This window comes from Lepidothrix coronata, unplaced genomic scaffold, assembly GCF_001604755.1.
Source record: "Lepidothrix coronata isolate B3197 unplaced genomic scaffold, Lepidothrix_coronata-1.0 Scaffold0, whole genome shotgun sequence".
NCBI lineage: Eukaryota > Metazoa > Chordata > Aves > Passeriformes > Pipridae > Lepidothrix > Lepidothrix coronata.
This window is the reverse complement of record NW_016690180.1, coordinates 10,338,054-10,358,308: the sequence shown is the minus strand read 5'-3', so window position 1 is coordinate 10,358,308 and position 20,255 is coordinate 10,338,054. Positions and strand designations below refer to the sequence as shown.

General features: G+C 41.1%; 1 protein-coding gene across 18 annotated transcripts in view; it reads right to left on the bottom strand.

Annotated features, from left to right (window-relative positions):
* The window catches only part of APBB2 (amyloid beta precursor protein binding family B member 2), a 182,356-nt gene that overhangs the window by 5,427 nt on the left and 156,674 nt on the right, over positions 1 to 20,255 (bottom strand). For 9 of the 18 annotated variants that reach the window (XM_017824818.1, XM_017824905.1, XM_017825535.1 and 6 more), the window contains 5 exons: positions 15,822 to 15,827; positions 5,480 to 5,594; positions 3,154 to 3,241; positions 908 to 991; positions 287 to 402 (listed from right to left, as the gene is read on the bottom strand). In XM_017824818.1, the coding sequence (XP_017680307.1) occupies positions 287 to 402; positions 908 to 991; positions 3,154 to 3,241; positions 5,480 to 5,594; positions 15,822 to 15,827 (409 nt within the window). Of the gene's footprint in view, positions 1 to 286; positions 403 to 907; positions 992 to 3,153; positions 3,242 to 5,479; positions 5,595 to 7,324; positions 7,449 to 15,821; positions 15,828 to 20,255 lie in introns of those variants that run through there. The other 9 variants (XM_017825378.1, XM_017825610.1, XM_017825451.1 and 6 more) reach the window with 3 other exon arrangements.

Below are 20,255 nucleotides of genomic sequence, written 5' to 3'. Positions count from 1 at the left end.
ATTTAGGATTGTTACTTGGGGCTTAACCTACAACATTTTAGGCTCCAAATTCCTAGAAACTGAATTTAAGTATCTAATGAATACTTTCTATTTCTGAGAACATGCTTGGAATGGTAAAGAAAGCTGAAGCTGATACAAGCAGTAAGAGCCTCTGCAGATTCTGGAAAGAAATAAAATGCAAAATAAACAAATGAATTCCAGTGTAAATTAACTCTACTAACGTTTCTGTGTTCCTGGTTTTCAACACTCATGTTAAATGTGTTTTAAACAAGACAGTCTGCCTTACTCTTTCATTGATTACTGTGACAGTAGCATCAGCAACATTCATGGTAACTGCCATCCAGTCATCTTTGCTAGAGGAAGCCATAAGACTCTCAATGGCACTATTCAGAGTATCCATTCCTAAAAGACAAGAAAATGCAATAATGAAAAATAAAATATGTAAACAATAACAAAAGTTTTTATCTTCACACTGTAGTACAGAAAACAGATTGTTCTGGGCTCCTTATTAAAATTATTTTGATAATGGAAGGAAGTATTGTGAAGTTGTATTTCTTCATCTGCAAAACCAAAACAGGTGTCTCTGGCTTATAAAAACCAGGACAGAATCTTGTTTAGCTGCTGCACCATTTCAGATCTCTAGGGCCCTTCTCATTAGTAGCAGAGCTTATATTCAGAGGAAGATGTAGAAAGAAACTTCGCCTTCTTGGCAGCTCCCAAAATACCCTGGCTGCAAAACACATGTTCATATGATGCCCTGAATATTTGATGTCTTCGTGCCTGATTCGTATGGGTGAAACACAAGAGTTGGTACCCTTCAAAAACCATGCATTTACCCTAGGCTAGCCAGAGTCCAGCTTTCAGAGCTTATGCAAGGTACTTTGGAAGACACTTAAGTGTTACATACCCACAGGTTTAGCTACAGGTAGCATGCCCAGGTACTGGACGTGGAACTTCTGTACCAGTTCTGTCTTTGGTGTCGGGAAATCTACTGCATGGGAACAAAACTCAATTTCTATTAATCAGCATTCACAGCAGGAAAACCCACTTTTATTTCATCAATAACATAGAACAGTTTACCCAGTAATTGCACTCTGAAGGCATTGATCGATTAAAACCGATTTTTACTTCTTCTAACAAGAGCAAGCCTCAATAATTTTCAAAGGAATAAGGAATAAATTTTCATCAGCTGATGTTTGGTGGACGCTAAGAATAAGGTCACATTATATTGCTGGCATATTGAAAACCAGAAAACATAGATGAATGGGTTTTTGAGACATATAGACCTAAGTTTCATTAAAATAACTATGTAAAATCTGGAATCTGCTTTTAATACCATCCTTGCTAATATGCTAAATACAGTCTCCAAGTAATCAGTACTACTGTCTGAACACTACACATTACACAGACCATTACACAAGTTGATGTATGGATTAGAAGTAAGATATTCATTACAAATTGGTGGATCTAGAAGCATATAATGTCCTGTAAAGCTAACACAAAGTATGTTTGTTCTCCTGGAATACTTTCAAAATAGCAACTACTAAGGTATGACTAATAAAGGCACAAAAATGCAACTTCCTTCTACAATGCATTAGAGTGTGCAGAAGACCCTTCAGCTGGACGAAAACCCACTTGCACTCCTTGTCTCAGAAATTTCTAAAATAGATGCTGAAACCTAGGAGGAGTACTCCTACGGCTCCTCGGAATCCAAGTAATTAACTGGAGTCTATTCTGGTTTTAAGTGTGAGAGACTGAAATTATGAATGGCTTAGAACATTGTTAAGATCATTAAAGCTCAATCCCCACCAAATATGCCTCCTGGATTTCAGGGAACTGCACTGTGAGTTAAGCCTCCTAACTGGAACCTGAGGTAAGATAAATGTGATGCTATTGTCTAATCACCTCAGGTTTAAGGCAAAGTAAACAAGGCTGGGAGGAGGCCATAGCCCACAGACTCATTGGCACTCTCCTGCTCCAGTCTCCCACTCCCTTGAGAGACTGGACTGTTAATGCCAAGGCCTGGTGCTTTGATAACAATGTGCACAGTGGCTGCGCAGGTGCTGAAGGTGTGCACACCTGACACCTCAGGCTTCGTGTTAAACAAGATCAAGAAAGAGGCAAGCCCTGTGAGGCAGGGTAGTGTTTCTTTTTCCTTACACAAATGACTCAGCTGTGGTAACTCCCCTCTGGGGAAGCACTGAGACATTCACACATGGCCTGGAGGTATCTCTGCTGATGGGCCATTACGGACTCAACTGTGCTGACATAACAGGCATCTGTAACATCTTAGAAGGTGTCAAAGAATCATTAAATGTCTTGTAATCCAGTTTTACATCAAGTGTAAAACTCCCCAGTCCACAGACAGTATTAAGCGTTTCCCCCTGAACCCGAGAGTATATAACTCATGAAATCTTTTTTTGTGGGCTGCCCCCACCGGATCAAGACCATCAGTTCCACAAGACTGTGACTGTCACTTCAGCCAACAGACACTGAAATTGCAACTACCAACTCTCATCCCTGCATCCAACGGGTGGTGACTATATATCTTTCTACTTTTATCCTTTCTTTCTCTTACCTTTCCTTATACATTTTAAGTGTTATTTTTATGCTTTTATATTGCTATAGTTCTGTATATAATACCAATCAACATGGTTACATACATGTTTTCCTTTGCAACCAAAATAAACCCTACATATATATATTTACAAACACCAATCGCTCGGTGTTGTTTCACTCTAATCCACCCCAAGGGACCTTTTAAAAAGAATCTGGGTTACCCTCGCCTTCTGGGGCAGGTTGTAACAGGAAGATTTGGCCAACTGGTGCAGTCTCAAGTCAGGAGGTATTTTGGTTTGAAAAGGACATTATGTCCAAATATCCCCCAAAAAGTAAGACTGGATTTGCAACACTTGCACTTCAAAATAAAAAGAGGAAATGCACAAGTTGCCATAATTGAGTAGAGGTCCATTACTGTCAACATAACAAGTAAAAATATTTAAAGTAAAACAGGAACAGGTTACAGTCAGATACATTAATTAAAAGACAGGCTTGCTCTCCAATCAATATGCTGCATTTTCATCCAAAGCTGCATCAGAAACAAAACTCATCTAAAACAGGACCATCCTGAGGATACTAGCTGCAACACAATACCTTGCAGAGGAACATCAAGAGTGACATTTGTCCTGTCTTGCAATGAGCTGCAAGCCATGGCTTTAGCATTCTTCCTTTCAGCCATAATCTGAAGAAGACAGTGATAATACAGCATTTAAAAAAAAAAGTACAGCAACAACTACAAATTTACTCCTATTACAATCCTAGTTTCTGAAATGTGAAGTAAGTCAGAAGCCACATGACTAAGCAGGTTATTCTTTTTAAATAGCAACTTTAATTTTCCTCCACTTTATTCAGCATTCCTTTACTACATAAAGAACTTAAATGGTGTACAAGCCTAGATGAAAGACAGATGGAGGAGGAAAAGAACTCTAGCCATTTTTCTGAACAGTAAAATTGCAGCTGATAGGAGGAGGAGTAATATAGCAAGAAATATAAATATTTAACGCACAGAGAAGAGTGTTCATTATTTATGTTTTTCTCTGAACTATCTTCTGCTGTATATGATTTTTTCCTCCATTTTTATGTTTATTCTGGAATTAAAAATCCCATGCAAAATACAACCTGTTCTTCCCCCAACATATTTAATAGTAGCAAAAGAGGAAAAAAAAAACCTACTTCAAAATAACCATTTTGGATGGTTATTCCCTACAAATATATGACAGAGAAGGTATCCAGGGAAGCTAACAGAGGTTTCCCAAAGGTCATATATGAACCATTGCTATCTGCTTCTTTATGCTACATCTGTTCCATTAGCTATAGTCTTAAATGTCTAGTTGTTCTCTTGTTGTTCTCTTATCCAAAATTAATGTCAGAAGTTTCATGTTGTAGTTACTTGTGTGACAGCTCTGCTCCCTTTCTGATATCCCTGCATATAGCTACCACAGCATTTACTTGATGTTGACCTTACTGGATGAAAGCAGCTGCGCTAGGGCCTGTGTAGCATGTTTTTTCCTGCTAGACTTGCTGGAAACACCTGTGTGAATTGGAGAATTGGAGAAGAACTAGGAAGAACACAATAGGTCTAGGCTTCTCCAGTCAGCCACTGCTGCAGTCCCTGGTGTTAAACTTCACCAAGCACAGCCTGCAGCTCCTTGGCCAAACCAAGCAGCTACCTGAGTGCTGCCACTGCTACTCCCTCTGGCACCTGAACCAGGACAAACGTGCCAGACTTTGCACAGCTGCTGGGCTACCTTCTGCCTCAGGCATAACTGTGCTGCCCAGAGGGCTACGGTAACACACACTGTGCAAATGCTCACCTTGCTTGCATGAGATATCACAAGTTCAGTATCACATCTGCGGTGTTGCAAAAATGAAAATTTTTTAGACTATACAACTGACTATAGAGGAGGGTTTGGCGTCACTGATTCCATTCACTAACATGAAGACAAAATGTAAAAAGCAAATGACAGGCATACAGCAGAATTTCAGAACTTGAAGGTTTTCTGAATAGCTTTTCTATAAGAGCTGTGACTTATGAGGAGGGACAAGTTACACAGAGATAACTGATAAAGTTATTAGTCCCCACAGCCCACTCTTCCTGTGGTGCAAACTGCCATATTTTAATGAAAACCAAAATTAGAAGCATAGTATTTTTAAAAAGGGGGATGCAGCTGCAAATCCACCACAGCTCAATAAAAGAGTAAAAGAGGAGCTTCAAGTAGATTGGTTTAACTTCCTCTTTAAAAAGCATTTCAATCAGACTGCTTGCTGTAAAACATGTGCTGCCTTGCTATTGCTGCATGAAATGAGTGTACAGAGGACACTCATAAACAGATCATCCAAGAAAATCAAAATTAATAACCAGGAAATGGTGTCAAATCTATAAGGTAAAATGATCAAAAAGTACAGTCCTCTCCAGTATTACAGACAACACTATGATCAGCAGGAGCTAGGATTCTTTAGTGTTCCTAACCACAGTAGCTTACACCCCCTCTTCTCCATGATTTTTTTAAAATATACTTAGCAACTATTTTCTGTCTCTCCTGCAGGATAATACCTTTGAATAACACCATTCAAGCAAGGTCTGATTTATTTATGGAGTTTAAGATCACAGTTTATTATTCATTGAAGCTCTGTGTTCTTTTTCCATTTTGAACCTGCAGCTTCTTTCTTACTCAAGAAAACCTTCAGTCTCTATACACACTTGTCAAATCAAAAGCACATATCTTCTTTCTCAAATCTAAATGCTCACTCTCCCATAATTCCTATCCGTTTGCATCCTTTCCTTTACAAATTCTCTACATCATTCTTGTTGCCAGTGATATAAACTAAACTAACACTGCATACAACTGCTGATTACATGTATGTATAAGGCTCAGGGATCTCTAAACAGACGAATGCAGCTGATTTTAAATCCACTTGCCTTTGAGCAGATTTCATGTAAACTGGTAGCGATGGCTTTTGCAGGTGTGTCACATCGAAACACATGACATTTTAGAATTCTCGTGTCTTTGTCTCTTGCCACATAAGCAAAGTCTCTGTGTAAACAAAAAAACCTGACATATTAGAAACAAGCAAAACAAACTATGGCAGTAGAATCAGTAGTATCTCCAAAACAGCAAGTCCTACTTCAATTTAACAGGTGTGTGCCTCAGCTCTCAAAGAATAAAACACAGACTTAGACAAAGCAGATCTACAAATGTAATAAACTGCCTACCCATGAAACATATATATATATAAAGTTTGGTACTCAATCTATATAATTAAAAAGTTCATTACAGTTTCCTAACCATGCAACTTACTGAAATTATAACCCATAATTCCAAATGCAATTGTAAATACACAGGAAAATTTACTCAAATATTTTACTGAAGATGAAATGGGGAGAGAATTACAAATTAAGACAGAAAACACATGCAGCTCTCAACTGTTAAAAAAATGAGAAACTGCATACAAGATTGTAGTTAGAGAAAAACTGTATTTCAAAGGACTGTATAAAGTGTTTAAAATATGCAGATAGTAATTAGAGATCTGGTTGCATAAGGGAGATGTGAACCTGCCGAGCTTTGCTCACACTAATTGCCCTAAATTTCTGACCTTATTTTTTCAAAAGTTAAATAAAGCTGCCCTACAAAAGATATTTTTTGCACTGTACTCACTAGTCACCACAGCACAGTATAGCTTTCTAGCATGGGTGAAGGAAGTGCCAGGATTAGGTTTATTTGTTCTCAGGCTTCTTAAGAGCTGGAGCTCTTCTGAAAAAGCTGAAGCGGTATATGCTGTGTCAGGAAGAAGCTTGGCTTTGCCCAGTTGCCATCCTTGCTATACCAGACTCTATGTTCATTGGTCTTGCATGTCTGCTTTTTCATGTCCTCCAAACAACCACAGCCCACTCCTACTTTGTGACCCTCCTGTTACCTCCAGATTTCTCTGGGACTTTTCATCCCTAGCTAAGTTATACTGAGTAGTTAACTACAATTAAATCAGACAAGCAAAGTTGGAGTTCCCAACAGCCTCTTATGCCTGAAGTCTCTCTCTCTGAAGTCTTCAATGCCTTTCTGCTTTCCACATAAATAATTACCAGCAAGATTCTAACTGGTAGAGTTAGAATGGCAAAGGATACTCCTAAACCCCAGGTTTAGTATAAACTAAAGTATTTGTTTATAAAAATCTGTAAATATTCCAAGCAGGGTTTAATGTAGCATGGATGGCCAATTTCTTCATTCATTTGAAAGGCCCAGTGAATTGAAGAATTCTATACCGAAGCTATTCAGGGAGAAAGAGTGACTGTGGCAGATGGATTGCTGGCCTTCCAGCTCTGTATGAGAGATGAACGCTGTCCTGCAGTTAAGTACAGTACCCGTATCTAACTGAACAGCACTAGATTTTGCCCTTAATGAGCCCTTGAAATGTAAGGGCTGCTCAGTAACAGGTACAGGTGGTTGTTCCATCTAACTGCTCTGCAACCTGGAGCCTGATGAGCAATACTTTAAGAAAACTAAATGACATAAAACTATCAGGGGATGAGATTTGGAAGCAATTCCACATGACAGAACAGTGCAGAAACACAGTGAAGATGGAGGCCCCTCTCCATCTCACTGCATACCAACCTGCAATGGCACACAGTAGGGCACAGAACAGACAGGAGGCAGCAGGGCAGCACGTGGAGTGTGTTGCCACCTGAACCCTTCCTGCACAGGGAATGCAGCCCACAGGCTGCATTGGTTTTCACTGCAACACTGCCCTCCAGCATGTAAGATACAGGCACCTTGAGGAGGGATGGTGTTTTACCCAACTGCTCGTGACTTGCAGGAAAAATCACAAGGCAATAATCCAGGAAGGTGCTGTCTATTACAGAAGATGCCCTGAGGTTCCTAGCTCCAGACTGACCCTCAGACCCTTGTCCACAAGAGCCTTTTGGCTCTTTTGCTGCAAGGTCACAGAGGTGCTGAGTTCCAGTTGCAATCTTGCTCCTGGAAAAAGGCTGATGCTTTTGGCTCATCTGTACATGTGCCAAGTCTTGCTTTAGAATGGCTTCCTCCTAGCTTAATGTTTCAAAAGCAAGTTGAAGACTCCTAGCTGGACTCTAGTAATAAGACTAAGAAAAGGGAGTATGGCTTACCTATGGTTTATGAAAAATTAGCAGCTACGGGTTAAAAAAATGAAACCAAGCGCCACATAAAAAACCTTTGAGAATTTTGCCTTTTGAAGTAAGCTTTCAACATTATTGGTGCTTCTCCTGAAAGACCTGCAGGGCAGGTCTCTGAAAATGCTCAGGCTCACAAAAGACCCACATAAAAAATCCTGAGCTCTAAAGAAATCTTGCCTGTTTGAGAGCTGTGAGGAATTTTCAAACATCCTACGCATTTTGAATTTTTGTTTTCTACATATTTGGCTTTAGCTGCCGTCTTTTAAATGTCCTGAGTTACAGACTTCACATTTTTGAGTCCAAATATCTTCCCTAACAAATATTTTAACTGCAATGCAAAAACATTATTCACTTAACAGACATGGATTTTCCACCATAACTTCATTGAGACTTCCCCCCACTTTCCATGCAAGAAAAACTTGCTGGAAGTGACCATGACTTGCAGAGTAGCAAAGACACACATAGCATAAACAAGCAGACTGCTGCACAGACCTTATTATGGGATCAAGGTCTGTTCTTTCAGAGCGCAGACATAACAGCTGAAACCTGTGTTCACATTAACTTAAAACAACATTGGAAGTCATCCGTGTGACCATTAGATCGTTATTTATTACCATATACAACCATTTATGCCAAATCAATACTATTCCTTTGAGGACTTGTAAACAGGTGATTTATGCATCCCTTTACAAGATGATCCTAGAAAAAGCATCTGGTGCTGTTTTGCCAAGATGCCTGCACTGCACAGAAGCCTGTTTGACTAAACAGAAATCTGCATAGCCTGAGGAGGCTATACAATACCAGGATTTCCAGTTTTAAGGCCAGCACCTTCAAAGAGTTGCACACTCACAGAAGAAAACCTGCTCCTTCTGTTAGCCATACAGCTATCTGTTAGAACCTTATTTTACTGTTAAGAAAAGCTAAGGTGGGACAAAGCCACCAAAGCAAATCATTAGGGCTTAGAGGACATAACACATTGCCAGCAAAATCCATTTGAAACAGCCCAATAAATTGTGGCCCAACCTCTGATCAGTAGCTCTGGCAGTGCGCTGGCACACCACAACTTCACAACTTTCTCAATAAACTACCATGCTGTGGGAGTTCACATCAGGATGGGCATCTCCACTGTGCTGCCAAATCCCTCCCTACTACACTGGAGAACCACTGGGGCCACAATAAATCTCACCTTGCAGAGAGTTTATCTGAGATCCAAGCTCTACTGCAAGGATTTTCAGTCTTATCTGTAAGATAATACTAAATGTGTTTAGTCAGCACGTTACCTCCCAGTGGAGGTAGGACTCAAAGGACTGCAGAGATAAAAATGAGTCAAATAATTAAAAGTCTGTTAAACTAAAAGACTGAATTCTGTTATGACCAAAGATCTTGGTTGTAAAGGAACATAGCTCATAATTATACCCCATAAGTGGGAAACATCTTTGCTAAAAGTATTTTCAACAGCATTTTAAAGGCAGAGAGAGGTGGACTGGGGGCAGCCTGCTGAGCCTCGAGTTTTTCTCTCAAGTCTAAATTTACTTCTCTGATCAAAGGAGACCAGTGTGGAGGGCACCATGAACAGTAATGAGCTTGCATGCTTTTGGGTAAGAACATTTCTTTTCTCCTGGAAGGCTAATGACAGCCAAATGAACAAGCCACACGCAGAGCCCAGCTCAGTGACCATTCTGACCACAGGTAAGACCTGTGGCAAGGGCACAGAGGAGTCTGATGAGTGTTATGGATGTGGTATCTGTAGTGGGACACTGCAGGTGTCCCACTTTAGTCCTGCCATGTCAATGTCCTCCCTTACACAACTGGCTCAGGCATAAACCCCTCTGCCCTGCTTCTGAGGAGGTATCAGACATTCACATGTAGGCCTGGAAGTATTCATCCCTTCTGCTGGGGCAAAATGGGCTCTGGTGTGAGAAACATCGGCTATGTCTTAGAAAGTGTTGCAAATCAAAAACCCTCAAAAGTGCCCCCAGACTAATTTCTGGGGCCTTCCACCAGAGGACTGGACCTGATCCAGTGTTACATCAAACAGTGTAAAACTACCCCTCTTGCCCCAGGGGAGGTACCTGGGAGTTCCCACCTGAACCTGAATGCATATTAACCCATTGAACTTTATGTTTGTGAGCTTCCCCCATCCCTGATGAATCAAGACTGTGACCATTACTTTGACCAACAGACATCATAATTGCCTCAATATTGCAGTGCTGCACATAACGCTGCCGTAGAGCCTCTCTGGCACTTGGTCCTGCACCTTCTGTAAATATTTCTGCTTGTAACGGTATGCAATCATAAAAAAGGCTGTATAGCACAACTACAGAAGAAAATGAAATGCCAGTCAATACATCAGTTTCAAGTACTGAGAGCTAATAAAACCCTTGTGGTGCTGTTTCAGACTCACACACCAGTGTTTCATTTTAAGTACCTGAACACCTTGAACAAAGTAAATCAGCTAATTACACTCATGGATTATGACTATACATAAACCTTTAGATGATCAGGGCCTGCATCTGTATGAAATGTGAGTTCTTCAAAACCTGTGGTACTGCATCATGTACAACCCTGCTAGCACTATCTGTTTTCAAATCATCAATCAAAATTAGCCCACAAACAGTCCTTCCCCCTTCTAACAGTGCACAAACAGTACTACTGATTTCATTAATTCATGGAAGTCACCTAGATGCCTGTGTACTCGCACAGGCCCTACATGGCACCCCAGCAGCCAAGACCTGGAGATGGAGGTATGGGCTGGTGCCAGTTGGCTCCTCCACTGCCAGTGGAAGCCCTGCAGCGTTGCTTCAGGCATTTCTAGGCATTTGGAAAACCGACTTCTGCACTCCCTCATGGAAAAAAAGGTATGGCTTTGGAGATTTCAGCGTATCTGCTTCCTGCAGCAATAATAACAAACTTAGGACCACAATGGAACAGCGTCTTGATTGTCCAAAGCCTTGAATCATAAAAAAGCCAGAAGACCTTTCTCTGATTCTTCTTCCACTTCAGATCACTTCTGGGTTGCTTCATCTATAAACCTTCATTTGACTACAGCTCACTGGAAGCTGATTAACATTTAAGTGAGATTTACGTGCAACAGGCCCCTTTGATAATGAAGAAGTGCCAAGTAATGTGTTTGCAATAGAAATTTATGGAAAAGGGCAAATGCCTCCTCTTACCACTTCCCTGTCTTTATACCCTTCTGGGAAAAAAAGTGAAAAAAGAAATCAAAAAGCTATTACAAAGCCCATGGCTGAATAGAGAGCTAGCACAGGGTTAACAGATCACACCTCATCCAGCTGGAGTCTTCTCTGTCTCCATAGGGTCTGTGTTCATGTCAAATCTGTAGGATCTGAATGACAGCTCCTGATAAAGTTTCATTCCACGTCAGTGGGGAGAGCAGCAAGGTGCTTAGTGGGAGAATAATGTTGCAGAAAAAAGCTATGTACTCTTGAAAACTTTATAGCACAAGGGTACCACTTCTGTTGATACAGGATTATAGAGAAGGAGTACTGCACTGTAGGTAATTTTTAATTTTTTAAATCAGTTGCACGTGTACTACACAATCCACTAATATCTTTCCACTTATAGGAACTGGATATTTTCCAGTATTCTGGAAAAAAGCTAGAAACCCAGAAAAATCGATAAGGATTATTTTGCTGCAAGAGTAGGTAAGAATGGTTCTGCTGAGCAGTTAAAAGTTCAGTAGAAATTTCTTTACTTCGAAAGAGTACAGGACTAGAGAAAGACATTTTAAAAACCAATTTTGAGAGTTGCAAACACAATGTAAGGTGCTAAGTAGAAGGGAATTTAATTTTTATTTGCTCTTTTACTCTCCTTAATTGGCAAATGTCTACAGTAATTGACTAAACCTTAGATAGCCATACCTATTTAACACCTGGCTAAGCATCATTTAGCTGCTCAACCTTGGATGAATATAATCACATTAAAAGCAATTTATGCTAATGCTGTCCTGTTTGAGTAGCAGTTATAACCATGTGCCACTATTAGGCTAAAGTCCTAGGAGGCATCCCAATTAAGTACAATCTGAAAGAGCAGCACATCCTCCATTACCTTCCCACTATAAACTTATTTCTTCAAAGGACTGCTGAAGAATATAGAATTGCATTAATCCTTTTTTTTTTGTTTTTGGTTAAAAAACCCTGACACCTTAGCCTTGAAGTCTGAAATTTTTTTACTCTTATCAACCAAAATAAATTGCTGCTATTTAAAACAACTATATTAGAATGATACACATGCAGGAAAATGTAAATTGCTTTACAGATTTATGTATTACAAATTGTAACTAGAATCCTTGAACCAGAAAATTATATTCTCTGAGTTTGGCTTAAAATTGATGGACATTCATCCAGAGTAGCCTACAGAAGATGACAGATTTCTCTGTACTGGTGTACAGACTCCTGTGATTGCAGGGTCACAGAGCACACACTGCCATGCTGTGGGGAAACCATTTCCTGAGTCCATAACCTTCAAGTTTCACTTTGCTTTCCTGCAAACAGCTGACCAGAGACTTGGGAAGAAAAAAGAGGGAGCGGCCACCGCTACAGCAGAGCGAGTCCAAGGCACCTGGCAGGAGGTTGCCATTCACTGTCAAGACATGAGCACCCATGGAAGCAGAGTAAATCAGCAGAGAAGGAGAAAAAGCAAGAGGAGACTCATGAGAAAAGTAGATAAATATAATGCCATCAACACCATGCTTGGATGGTGTTTTTCCATGACACACAAATATTCTAGTATCACAAATTGCAGAGAAGACAAGGTGCAAGAAACTTTGCAGTAATATGTATGATAGAAATTACAGATCCCCTGGATTAACATTTCAGATTTTTTATCCAGACTGCTCTTTCACATAGGAGAAAGGAGAATGATTTATAGCTGAGATGAAATCTGTGACTCTGTTCAGTGCACTTGTCTTTTTACTAGGGTCACATCAAGGAACTTGCGAAGTTAGGGAGAAAAATCCAAAGGCAAGAAACCATAACTACATGAAACAAGCAGCACTCACAAAAGCTGCAAAATCTGTTTGTACAAGATTTACTGAGGACTTCTCAACTTCCATTTCACCTACCAGATACCAGACAGACACTGAGTGAAACCACTTCTGCCCTTCCACATCCTCCAAAGGAAACCCACAGCCCCTTCTCCAGGTTACTATACACCAACTACTTTGGAATCAAGTTCGGGATGAGGAGAAAGAAAAATAACTACTCCCAAGAGTCTTCTTCCCATTTCTCATAGACAGTCATGGTGCATTTAACCACATGTACTCTTCTCAGTAATGAGAGCTGGAAGAGATGTGGGGGAGAAGGAAGTTTCCCTATGTTTCTGACAGTTGCTGGTAATCCTAGACACACAGGAAAGCCCTGCAATTTTCCTTCACTACAGAGGTTCCATCTCACAGAGCTCCTACACCTCTTTGGCTGCTCCCCAGCTACAACTCAGAATGGCACACTGGGCCACCATTACATTACCCTAGACACTAATTTTTAATTCAACAAGTGAAAATGCCCTCCCCAAGCAGAGATTTTTGGGAGACTTCTTATTTCAGTTCTTACACAATTGGAAAATGGATTTCCTTGCAGCAAAACATCAGTTCTGCATTTATTAAATTCTCCTCAAATGCTCTGGCATTGACAGAGTGTAGCTTGTTTTTCTAATTCAAGCATACAGTTTGTAGGGCAAATTATCCCCTGCTGAAAGGCTGTTTGCTTCATTTCTTGATAATGTCACTTGCTAACTCTCAAGGAGGAGCTACGGCTACTTTGTGTGATACTCGGAGGCTTTAATCTGGCGGCCCTAAAACTCACAGCTGCCAGTTTTTCTTTGATGTCTTATCATTTCCACAGTTCTGCATGCTTCCAAAATTTGTTAAAGCCCTCTCAGAGCTGATACGTCTGATACCCAGCTCAGCCCTTCAGAGCCCAGCATTTCCAAGCCTCAAAGCATTTGCATGACTTTCACTCCAATTTCCTTCCTGTGGCCTGATCCTCATGCGGCTGCGGAAGCTGGTCCCCCAGACGCGGTTGCCAGGTCTCAGCACTGCTCACTACCTCCTCCTGTGCAGGGGGGGCAGGAATCCAGTCAGCCTTTCCACCACTGCCTTGCAAGTCAGAAAGGTGGCTCTGAGAGATTACAAAGCATTCCCCTTTCTACTACCAAGGTCTATATCCCATTCCTGCAAAGGGCCACAGATTTGCATCGACAAGAGTCATGTCAAAGTGCAATTCTGTATCTGAGTTGTCAAGATCCATGAGCTCTGCTAGCACACTGACAAGAGTACAGATTGTACTGCTAAGACGTATGTTCCATGCTGGTCCTTATTCCCAACCTCACCTCATGATCACATGGCCAAAGTACAACCATTGTGGCAAGGAGGACAGTTCATCATATGGGCTGTGGTCACCACCAAAGTGGTGCCCTGGAAACTGCTCTCCTGTAGGACCAGCTGCCCAAGGGGGCCCAGCTATACATCCTGCTGGTGCTTGGGGATCAGGTGGGGCTTACTGCTGCTCACCAACTGCTAGACAGACAAGGCAAGCTGAAAAGGCAATCAGTAGCTTAGACCTCTGCTTGTTTTATAAATGGATTTAACAAAAGACAGAACTTCTGTGACAGATCATATGAAATTCACTGACCACTGACTTGATCAACACCAAGTTTTCATGGTGGGGTTTTTCTTCCTTAATTGCTTAATTTTTGAAATGTGCACAGGCAGGGGCCTGCCTTCTTACCCTGTGCAGCAGTTTTCAAGGAAAACGCACACAAATGAGGAAGTTTGTCAAGGTCATTAGAGTTGCTGCTTCTCCTGTGCAGCACTGTAAAGTGGTGGTTTAACTCCTCAGGATGGCCAGTCTAGCATTTCTGATGAATCCTGAATTTCCTTTAAGTAAATGAATGTGCTATTATGCCTATGAACCTCTGAATATTTTTGACAATACTTCTGTCTTCCAGATCTAATTGGAAGGCGTGGACTTTTGTTTATAAGAAATATCTAAAGATTTAATAAAGAAATACATCGAGATGTTCAAAGCACTATTAAAGATTTAACTGAATAAGACAGTGGACTACACCAGAATAGTTAATCTCTCCAGTGTGATTTGTTTTATAAGCAATGCTTCCTCTTTATTATTCAGACAGAGAACACAGCAGTTGTGCACAGACACTACCCACGAATCTGCTTGCAGCACACTTTTGCCAATGTTAGGCTGGTAGGATCATCTCTTCCTACATTCATGAAACCTGCATTAGATTGCAAAGCCATAACCAAGAAAGTTCAAACATTTCCCCAGACCAACACTGCCTAAAGAATTGATTAAAAAACAGTCAAGCCTGGAAACTGTTCTCATATTCCACAAAGCAAACATGAGGAATGGTCCACATCTCTAAACCATATTCCTTCCACCCAGTCCCGCTTTGAAGTTTTTGCAATTTAGAAGAGCAAACAACCCCCAAATCTCATCTAAGGGATGCAATTCTATTGCTAAGAGCCTTTGGAGTGGCTGCAGCCCTTGTGCTGCAAAGCACCTGACTACAATGCCTTACTGTCTGCTCTCCCATGAAACGGGAAGCATTGTAGAGAATTCCAAATGACCCCTTTGTACATCCAAACAAATCAAACAAACTTTTCTTCAAACTTGAAAGACAAGCGAGCAACCCAGATGGACCCAAAACAAATACTAAAAATAGGAAATAAATATTGATGTTTCCAATGCTGGCTAAACTTAGCTCTTAAATCCCCTGCTTTAGTATCATGTTTTTTTCAAATTTAAATAAAAGGTGGGACTTTAATACTACTGTCTTGCATTTCAGATTCAGGAGAGCAACATAATCTAAATTTTAATCTCAAACACTAGAAGCAAATATTAGAACCCCTGCATCACATGATTTTAAACTGTCCCACTATTAGACGGTTTGGGACCTGGAAAAACCAAAACAACCAACTTGACAATTCTGTTAATAGTAAGGTGAAAAGGGGACACAGAGACAAGAATTTACTCACTGAAGCTGAACTTCTGTTCACTGATACAAGCAAACCAATACAACATTGTTTGGTGCATGCTGGAAGGATAAACATGAAAATGGAAAAATGAAAATAATTTACCTCTCTCTGAATCCCGGGAAGCATGAAGAAACAGAAAGAACAAGTTAGAAAGCACTCAAGCAGACAGAGCTCCAACATATGATGAGGCAGGGTAGCTGAAAAGTGCTGTACATTTAGTGTTCACTGTTGTTTGTAGCACAGCGTATCTAAGCATACTGCCACTATTTCCTTTTGACACTTCTTTTGTTGAATCTTGTTGTTCTGAAGTTTGTATTTTTGGAAACATGGAATGAAGCCAACAGGCATCAGCTGAATTCAGTGAGGCAGCACAGACATACCAACAGTGGGAAGTAATAAAGCTTAAAATACCACACATAAGTCCAGGAAGTAGTATGCAGAAAGCATAAATAGACATAGAAAGTGCATGAACCTTCCTTCATCCAAAATAACACTATTTACAGCAGACACTGACTAAAGAAACAAGAATAATTCTTCAGAGTGTGAAAACCTTACATTGTTTGAACTGAAAGAGTAGAAAGATTGTCCTCAGTTTTTTTAATGCCTTTTCCAAAAGAAGTGACAGCCGGGGGAACAACCTCATAAGTGCTGAGCTGAAGCCAGGAGGTATAAAACCACCACACACTTTCATTTCTGAAACACTTCAGCAACCACTAACTCTTGGTACGACTTAACCAACACCCCTTTCCTGCAGGCGAAGGTGGGCAGGAGAGGCACAAGCTTCCTTGGCTGGTGGCTGCCCTTCTTCGCCTTCCCGCAGATCCGCTCTGCCTGCCTAGCTCCTGCCCTGAGCCCCGGCACTCACTGCAGCTGGCTGCTTTCTAGGTCATGCCAGCCACCAGGGAACACCAGCAGGATGAGCTTGCAGGGACACAGGCACTCCTGGAGCTGTCCTGTGAAGACAGCACACTGTTTCCTGTGATGTTACCACAAAGGGTTCTCTGTGCTGGGGAGGGATGTGGGTTGCTGCCTGCTTCTGCCCACCTCTCCTTAAATACTGGACACCACTCCACACAATGCACAGTGTCTCTACAGGGATAATAACCTTTCTTGAGAAGAGAGAGATATTTAATGCTGCACTCCCACTCCTGCCTGCTGCAGGCATCTCACAACCTCCCTTTTTTAAGAAGGGCTTACCTCCAGTGAGGATCTGAGCAAGGTTCACGCGCACAAAAATGTGGGACCCTACATCATCCCAGCTTGTAACTAACTCTGAGAAAAAAAGTAGTGGAGTGGAAAAATCATGCCATCTCAAGTAATAAGGGCAGGATTAAAGACAGAGCACACTGAAGGGAAGGGATCCAATTCCCATGAGATATCTCACATCAGCAAGCTTGCAAAGCTTACAGGGAATGATCTATTGCTTAGAAATGCCTTAGTGAGTAGAACTGGAATAAACACAGGCTTTCTAAGCCAGGTTTTAACTAAACAAGCATATGGTTAGCTAATGCACATAACTAGAGATTTAATTTCTTTCTCATGCTGAGATGAAACTTCTCCTGATGCAACTTGTATCCACTGTCCCTTGTAATAATCTCGATGTGACTCCTTGTGAAGTAAAATAATTCACTGCAGCAGCCTCTCCAGGGATACAGTAGAGCTCCCACCACAGGATGTTTTCAAGATGTCACTGGACAAGGTGCTAGAATACCTCATCTAGGCTCCCTTTCCCATGAAAGGTTGGATCAGATGGCCTTTTGATATTTCTTTCAATCTGGGCTGTTCTATGAAAGCAGTCAAGTTGGAAAGATGATCCATAATTATAAATATAATGGACATTCCCAGAAATTTTACAATGGAAGCGTGAGACAGCCTCATCATGAAGAAGAAACACAGGGTGCTCTGCTCCACTTCTTCCATGCAGTGAACTGGGAGTTTCCCCTCTTCAACATCCAGCAGTGACCTGTGTGGATCTCTGCAACCAAAACCCCACTCATTCCTTCACTTCAGCTACATGGGCTTTCTACTGGGCTTTGCTAATATTTTATAAAGTAAGGGGTTAAAATTGGATCTCAGCACTGCAAATATTGTAGGTCTTTCAAGCCTAAATGCCCTTGATGCTACATTTCAGTGCCAATCAGAACTGAAAAAGTAGTATCACTCCACTTTCTGAGAAAATACAGTCAATGTTTCTAAGTAGTATGAGAAGCAAAATATATACAATTTTCTCTGTCCATTAATCACTGGTTTTATATGAAGTCCACAAATAGAGATTTCTATCTCTCAGAAATAACATTATATTGGAAAAAATGTCCTGTAATTTAGACACAATATACTAGGGGGAGGAGAGCAAAAGAAACGTCCTGGAGACACAAAACATGACCTGTTGGATCAAACTCTGAAAGTGAGATCTATTAATTCCCCAATCATTATGCAAGATACAACTGTACAGAACAATCACCACTGCAGCTGTCAGTAAGAAGAAAAGACCACTGGAGGGAATTCAGGAAGGTGATTAAAAACACAAGCAGTTGGGCTGCTGAACTTCCTCAGGCAGAGAGGAATGAGTGGGGCTCTGGCTGAAGGACTCTTGTACTGTAGGATGCGTGCGAATCAAGGGAGGCTGCGCCCCGCTTCTAACCAGTTAATTACAGCTTTCCAGTCAACTCAACATCTCCTCATAGAGTGTCTTGTAATTTATTAATCATTTTCATAGAGAAGACTATTTGCCTGTATTCTCTTTACATTCTGTAGCTCAAATATGGTTGAATGATTCACCTTTAAACATAAATAAATAGATTAAAAAAAAATTGCCCCAAGGCTAAAAAGCAGATATGGAAAGTTTCAGTTCAAGTGGCAGATTTTGCTGGTGGCTCTAAGTGCCAGAAATGCTGCTAGAGCAGCTGTGCAAGTGCTTCGCTGTGGTGCCCTACATATCCCTTTCCAAAGCTGACTGAGTTAAAAGGGGTCAAGCCAGAACCTGACAATAACCTGGGAAGACAATCCCCAGAAAATTGTATCACGGCTGCTACACTGAATTTGAGATTCATTTCTGAGGGGAAAAGGCCAAGACCTCTGAGGAAAACAGCCCACGACCTTCCAGCCTGCAGAGGTGTGAGAAAGGAGTACCCCTCCTAGAGAGAGCTCCAAGAGGACACTGCCTCCCAGGGAAGGCGGTAAGTTTCCTCCTCCCCATCACTTCTGCCAGGCACATTTATTCCAGGCTGTTTCCCAATTAGCACCTTTAGAGTTGGACAGAGGGAAGCTGGCAGGGGTGAAATAACATGCCCAAGAGCCCCAGCAGCTCAGGTGCCCCTCACGCCTATCCATCCCTGTGACTGGGACAGCTGGAGTTATTCTGAACTCCAAATACTCCACAGTTGCTACTGTTGTGTCTTCTAATTCAACAAGAGCCAATGTAAGACTACGATGTGATGGAGAGCAAACCACACCAAGAAACCCAACAGGTTTTGTTCTTCTTGGCATCTCCAATAAGGTATTTAAGCGTCAAGCTCCCATGCTCAGCTAATGTTGTAGTGAGGCACTGCACAGAACATGAGCCTGGGAGAGTGCTAAGAGTTTACTCCCCTGTACCTGTCAAGTTTACAGCCCCCCCATTTTGGTGACTGACACATTCAGATAACTGTGTGAAGACACTGTTAACACTTCACACCTCTTCATTCCTGTAGCTTCCCCTGGAGTTTGGCTGACTGCAACTTCTCCAGTTGTCTTTTTTGAGCAGATCAGAAAAAATAAGGTTGCTGTGTGATAACTATACTATAAGCAAGTACAGAGGTCTGCCTTACAACTTTCATGGTCCTTCAACATTTTCACATGGGACTACACCCACCAGCAGTGGCCCTGACTGTCTCTGTTCTTAAGAAATAACGAACAGCTGAAATGTCTTTGCTTTCAATTACTGTAGACTTCCAGTGGAGTAAAACACATTTTTCTTCATTAAAAATAATGATGCATGGCACAAGCCTTTTGTCTTTGTTTACAGTTATAAGTATTTGCCCAAGCACATCCTCTGAGGCACAGAAAAGGCCCTACTCTGGTTCTCTAATTTGTCATTACAAAGTCTAGTAGCACTTAATACAGCTAAATGTTTATGTAAAATGTAGTTACACTTTAACAACATAACATGAACAAATAAAGGAAACAGCCTTCATTTCTGTGCATTTGGAAGTCTCCCTGCTTCTTAAAGAATGATTATGTCCTTCACTTTTGTATGCCATTAGAGAAATACAGTTTCTTTCAATGAAACAAAAATAGCTGGGGGTTATAATTTTTCTAAGGGTTTGGTAGCTTTTTAACCTTTTTTATTATTTTTTTTTAAATAGTCCTTAAGCCTTTTGTCTCCTAACAAGTATTCAAGTAGCAGACTATTCCAGCAAATTGGCCTTGTGTTTCTGGGTCCCTGCCACCACCAGGATGGAGACTGAGTAGAAGTACAAGTAACACTTTCTGCAGGATCCCCAGTTCTCAGTGGGCCAGATTGTGCCATCAATTTTTAAGCAATTCTCCACTGGTAGG